General features: G+C 41.2%; 1 protein-coding gene across 1 annotated transcript in view; it reads right to left on the reverse strand.

Moving 5' to 3' along the window:
• The window catches only part of LOC110017859 (DExH-box ATP-dependent RNA helicase DExH14), a 121,097-nt gene that overhangs the window by 3,952 nt on the left and 113,893 nt on the right, over positions 1-3,252 (reverse strand). Inside the window, 1 exon segment of the mRNA XM_020715000.1 lies at positions 2,261-2,392. Coding sequence (XP_020570659.1) covers positions 2,261-2,392 — 132 coding nt within the window.

Here is a 3,252-nt window from a genome sequence, read left to right on the forward strand (position 1 = left end):
ACTCTTTCTCAAATTGATGGCTGCTAATTTTACCATTTTATTTTCTGACACATCTTTCTACTCAAAGCTTCTCTCAACTGATTGCAGTCATTCGATGAAGTCGTCGGGATCCATACCTCCATCGAATTCTACTACATCCACTTTTATACCGAAGTCTCAGTGCTCTCCAAATATTCTCTTCTCTCGACCACTCCTGATACTGGATTCCAAAGCATTGTGGCATGTCTTCCTCGTCACTGAAATCCTCCCTATGGAAGAGTTTGAAATTCTCGTCCCTTTCACCCTTTCGACTTTTCCTGTCACGATCGAGGGTAATTTTCCCCTAAGTTTCATCCTTAATGTTTTTTAGCCTCCGCTGAAGTCGATGAATCTCTAGCTGTATCCGGGTGGGATCAGATATGTATCTCCTTAGTGGCACGGCTAGGGTTTAGGGTTGGGAGATGAAAGAGAGTATATGAGACTAATTGAAGATGTAAGAAAATTATTTTGGGGTTGCTGATTTTCATAATCACAAAGGAAAATTATGGTTATATCAAAATTTGTATATGGTTTGGGAATAGGAAAAAAAAATTTTGGTTGAGGTAACTTAAGTAGAGGCGGATGCTAGGAAACCCTAGAATAGGACTAGAGTTAGACTAGCTCTGATACCAATTGATACCAAAGTTAACGCAAGCCTCAATAAAAATGCAATATTACCGCTGAAATTCAAAAGGATTACAATAGATACTCTTCAAAACAGAAAATAAACGACAGCACAAACAACACCGAGTGTGGGAAATGCGGAGGTGAACGCGCTAGCTGGACATCAGTCGGTTGGTTGGCTGGGAAATGGCGGCAGGGCAGAAGGGGCTGGTGTGGTGCGGGGTGAGGTGACAACAGATGCAGGAATCGGTGGCTGAGAGGTTAAGGAACCAGCAGATTTTAGGGAAAGTGGAGGGGAGGTCGGTTGGAGCAATATGTGGGGAGCGCGATGCTGGTAGGAGGGCGGATTACCGTAGGGAGGAAAGCGGGAGAGGCATAGCAGTCAGCAGACTGACGGGAGAAGGGTTGGGATTGCGGCTGGGAAGAAGGGAGAGAGGAAAGGTAAAGAAAAGGGGGATGGTTTGGGGCTGTAGTAGACAACTGAATTGCATTCATTGGGTGAACTGCGGCAAGTACGACAACGGCAATAGAGAGGAGGAGGTTGTGGGAGATGGGAAAAGTTGAGGATAATCACCGCCTTGGAGCAAGATGCATCCAGAGCACCACCCGTCATCCGATACAGTCCTAAGAGAGAAAACGGGGGAGCCGAAGTCTGTCCTGCAAAAAACTCAACAAAAAAACTGAACCTAAAACAGAGAAAGCAACATATAAACAATAGTAGATAACTAAGGGGGGCCCCCACTTACTTGGGTGGCAACCCTAGCCCAAAGATAAGGCAGGCTGACCACTTTTGAGGCTCCCTTATTGAACCGGTTCAATAGCAGGTTCAACACCCACAGTTGAGCCCGCGTAGTCTTTTATTTACGCCACCAACCACGCTACATTTGGCAACCCAGTCAAGCTATCCCACACCTAAAGTTACATATTTACATACACATCACTCAAATTTTAATATCACATAAAAAATAGCACTATTTTCTCTTTTTTTTCATGCATAGGTTTAAAGCATTAAAATGTTGTGCATGCAAATGCAATGTTTAGATGAGAAATGTATAAATACATAAGAATTATGCACCATGCATGTAAGAATTCTTGTGGCGTTAAGAAGCTAAATAAGGGGCTAAGGAAGTCAGGGTTGAAGCTGATGTGGCGCGAAGGTGTGAAATTTTAGGTGCAATGACAGTTCACCAATTTGGGAGAAATTAATGAAATCCACACAGTTTTCACATCTTGCTTGATAGAATGCTAAATCAATACCATTTAGTGGTCTCACACTGATTTAAGCTTTACTGGTCGCGGTGGCTTATTTTAAATATAACAACTGTACAAAAAACCACTTGGAAATAAACCTAGAACAATCTTTTAATTTGCAGGCTCCGACCATGACATGATTTCTAGCAGGCAATTTAGGAGTTAAAAGACTGAAACTTATAAATATTCCTCAAGCAAGATACCGACGACGTGATATATTAATCATGACTCCTCAAAACAGTGATCAAAATAAACTGGTTGAATGTTCCACAGTTTTCATCACAAAATTAACATGATCCGGCAGGTAACACCAGTGGAATTTAACATGAACAAAAAAATTATCCAGAAATAGGTATGAAGTATTTACCTGAAAGTTGACCAGTGTTGAAGGTAACTCCATACGAGTGGCCATGCGATCAGAAAAACAAACTCTTTTTAAGGCATAGAGTTCTGAAGTGGAAAAATTTCCCAAAACCAACCACCAGGCCTCATCTTTGACCTGCAAAAAACAATTCTTGCATCAGTCTGTAGCAACAAAATACTTTCTGTTCTAAGGTGCATTGATCAAGCAAGTAATTATATTGCTCAAAGAAAAAAAGGATTGCTTCAGCTGTAGTAACAAAAGACTTTCTGTTCTAAGGTGCATTGATCTAGCAAGCAATTATAATGCTCAAAGAGAAGAAGGATAAAATAGTCCTTAGACTACTTATGGGGGTTGCTTTAGCCTTGAAATGATCTAATGTGTTTTTATTTAGTCTCGACTCTTCAAATATGATGCAAAATAATGCAGTGGTGGGCTATTTCGGATCATATTCGAGGATTCAAAGGCCATATTGAACACATTTGATAGCTGCTACTAAAAAGGTCCCATTTAAATAGACAAAGGGCCATTTTAGCCTTTTCTCACTGTGCAAATCAGCATGTTACCTTGATAATGCAATAGATGACACCTAGGGTTTTTAATAATTCAAAGAGCAATGCCTTCTCCAAGAGATAAAAATCTCAAAAGTTGGTACATTCAAACATAATGACCACAACGAGAAAAAATTGGAACCCCCGGCCATGTCATACAAGGTTCTAACATAGTTAGGGCATCAAGGAAGGTGCCAATAAAAAAAAATACCGGGAGAGAAGTTGGTTAGTAGAGTGGGTCTCAAGCAAGAGAGAGAGAGAGAAAGAGAGGTGGACAAAATAGGAGGGTGTAGTGGAATCTTTTTCACGAGAGACGTGTGAAAGAATAAGAGTACAAAAGAAGAGTGCAATAGGTGCGATCATTAGATGACTAATGGACGATGAATCTGAAGATGTGTGAGAGAGGTAGGAGGATAGCGAGGGAAGCAGTGGCGATGCGGGTGGGGG

The sequence above is a fragment of the Phalaenopsis equestris genome, unplaced genomic scaffold (assembly GCF_001263595.1).
Source record: "Phalaenopsis equestris unplaced genomic scaffold, ASM126359v1 Scaffold000002, whole genome shotgun sequence".
Classification (NCBI taxonomy): Eukaryota; Viridiplantae; Streptophyta; class Magnoliopsida; order Asparagales; family Orchidaceae; genus Phalaenopsis; species Phalaenopsis equestris.